This window comes from Pterocles gutturalis, unplaced genomic scaffold (genome assembly GCF_000699245.1).
Source record: "Pterocles gutturalis isolate BGI_N339 unplaced genomic scaffold, ASM69924v1 scaffold37305, whole genome shotgun sequence".
In the NCBI taxonomy this organism is placed as follows: domain Eukaryota; kingdom Metazoa; phylum Chordata; class Aves; order Pterocliformes; family Pteroclidae; genus Pterocles; species Pterocles gutturalis.
The window spans coordinates 653-3,635 of record NW_010144607.1 but is presented as its reverse complement, the minus strand read 5'-3'; the positions used below and the strand labels follow the sequence as shown (position 1 = coordinate 3,635).

At 35.0% G+C, this 2,983-nt stretch overlaps 1 protein-coding gene across 1 annotated transcript in view; it reads right to left on the bottom strand.

Annotated features, from left to right (window-relative positions):
* PIGK (phosphatidylinositol glycan anchor biosynthesis, class K) overlaps positions 1-2,376 on the bottom strand; it is a gene marked incomplete at both ends in the record, with an annotated part of 17,172 nt that extends 14,796 nt beyond the window's left edge. The window contains 2 exons of the mRNA XM_010085150.1: positions 4-83; positions 2,323-2,376. Of these exons, the coding sequence (XP_010083452.1) occupies positions 4-83; positions 2,323-2,376 (134 nt within the window). The remainder of the gene's footprint in view (positions 1-3; positions 84-2,322) is intronic.
* Positions 2,377-2,983: the final 607 nt, after the last annotated feature.

Genomic DNA, 2,983 nt, shown 5'->3' with positions numbered 1-2,983 from the left:
ATGCCCAGTCTCTTGACACTTCTGTATACCGAAAGAGTATTTGCCACATGACGATAATTAAACCAGAATCGAGACGTACACACCTTGAATTTTTAGGGGAAAAAAAAGAGCATATTAAATAGTGTACAAGGTACAAATTGGCTTGGCACATTGCATCAGAAGACCATGATTGTATACCAACAAACTGGTAACAAATCGGAAAGAACACAGCAACACCAAGAAACTCGTGATATAAGCTATATAAACCTTTGTTGTACCAAAGCATCAAATGCTGAAAGTAAAAGTTTAAAAAAAAAAATGTTCTTAACATACTGACTCATGAAAAAATTGTCATAAAACCCAACTAAGTATAGAAAGTGGCACTTCGGGAAATAATTCAGCAACAGTAAGTGGATAAGCTAAATTTTTTCATTTGCTTTCTCTGTATCAAATGGAAGAAAAATCAAAGGATGGTTTTCATCTCAATAGTAAACCCATTCTGGGAGCATCCTCGCACAAAGGCATAAGTACATTCATGCAGAAGCCACACACAGGGGAAAATACACTGAGGACGTTTGCATATAACGAGTCAAATATAATAAAGTAAGAGCTAAGCAAGCTCTAAGCAAAATCTGAATACAAATTCCCTAAAATCTCAAAAGAGCTCAGGTTCTACTGTTTTAACAGACGAAGGATGGGGGATTAGCCATTCCTGTACTTAAACTATTCCCCACGTCAGATATTTAATCTATCCTCAAAAACGTCAAAACAATGAGATTTCAAACTGCAGATTTCTGCTGTAGTTCCTTACTAGCCCCATCACTGTCCTTGGGTTTAACTTCAGTTCACTACTTTTCATTTGTTCCACACCAAGGACAGCAATTCTCCTTTGGAGACAATTTTCCTTCCTTTTTACAAGTCTTTCAAACAGACAAAGGAAAAAGCATTTTAGAAGAGGTGAATTTAAAACCACAAAAACAGAGAAGCAGGAACAAGCATTAGTTTGTTTTTTAATTTTTCAGCTTTAAATGTACAGCCCTAATTTAAATGGAAACATCTTTAAGTTACACTATGTACCATTTTTTTCTCTAGCCTTTTCATAAAAAGAAATGAGTAGTAGCTTAAATAATAATAAAAATTCAGCCTGAAAGGATCCCCTTGTGTCTTGATCATTCCGTCAGTCAGGAATTTCAAAAAAGCCCATGGGAATCAGTGTGTGAACATTTGCCTTTCAGCAAGATTTAAAGGTCTGAAAACTAACTGTGGCCAATCCACCTGTGACATTTCAAGACATTACCATCTGCCCCCTTCCTCCATTACCTCCCTTACAACACAGTGGAAAATGAGTCTATGCTTTAAATACAGCTATCCACACTGCAGCATATTAATTCAAACAACTGATGTGGTGAGATTGCTGTATGATCCCAGGCTTGAAGTGCCTGTTAGCAGTAAAACCTTCTCTATTTTACTGCTTAAAAAATTAGCAGCAATTGTCACAAAGCTTAATCATGAACTACTGAAAAAATACAACGAGCAGAAAAATCTGTTGAGGACAGAAAGTATAGATCCTTGGACCTAATTTTCTACGTTCTTTGTGTGTTATTATGGGTACTAATAAAAGCAGATATTTGTTAATAGTATTAAAGCAGTATTTGATGTTTTAATAGTTTCAAGTTTGTACATTGTAGAACATGGACATTATTCCTTCTAATTCAATTAATTACTGTTAATTTTCCTTTTATATGGGTCTGCTTATTATCTGGAAAACAAACAGCTGCTACTGAGTAATTACAACAGTGTTCTGAAACAAATTACTCATTAAGACCTGAATTGTGATTAAGAACCAATTGTGTAGCATGATTCAAAGCTAATAAAAGATTCATAGTACAGAAAAAAAAACCACTAGGATAAGAACAGTTGATCTAAACATTATGTTGCCTGAATTTATTTTATTCTAGGCCTGATATAACAAGTTAAGAGATTGAGTAAGAACAAAAGCCAGAAATGAATTGTACCTTTCTGGTCAAAGAGATACACTTCTCCAGTATCAGAATTACACCTTTGTTCAATATGCAGTACAGCAGTTTAACTGTTTTAATGCTGTAAGAACTTTTGTATGAATCCTGACATGTAGCTAGATGTTCTGACTGCTTGAAAATGCAATCATACTGAAAATATAATTTCATTATAGTGTAATTAATTTGCAGGCACAATTTCAGATTTATTAATTTCCAGGTCTTTATCTTTCCATTTATTTAAAATGAACAGAATTATTGAGTGACTGTGGCTTCTGATTAAAAACTGTCAACTTTATTGGAAGAAAACAACCTGGACCACACTTACCAAAACTGCCCAGTTGTTTGTATGTCCACTTCTGAAGAACTGTTCTGCGTGATCCTGAAAGATGGAGAAAATAGTTGATGTTTTTCAGCGACAAGAAATAAATCACTGCTCATATTTTTGTTATTTCCATGAAACAGCATTCAATGCATATCTTTAGCAGACCTTAACACTGAACAAACCTTACAAAGCAGGTAGTTTTTCTTATTCCACTTTGCACATTTCATGCAAGCTAATTACTCCAAATCTTTCCTTGAAACTTGCTAATTAACAAAGGAGAAAGAACTATTAGTCACTTTCAGCTTAGTTAAAACAAGAAGCCCACACATGTCTATCTCAAAGGACACTCACAAGATCAAAATAAAATTATTTATTGACCTACAGGATCTTCCTTAATGAGAAGGGAGGCTTCGATTAATTTCTGTTTTCATTGTTTTCATCTTCTCAAAGCAGGTTAGTGAATCTGCAACTTTAACCCATTTTATATCCAAGCTGGTTACATTTATCTTCCAAAACCAGGAGCTATGACAACAACCTTCTCTATAACCAGCGTTATCCACAGCTCCCACCGTACTGCAGAGGAGAGGGTCCTTTTTCCTTAACAGCCAGCATAAATCAGGACACAGAAAGGGGTAAAACTTCCCAGAGGTAAGGGAACAAGCCT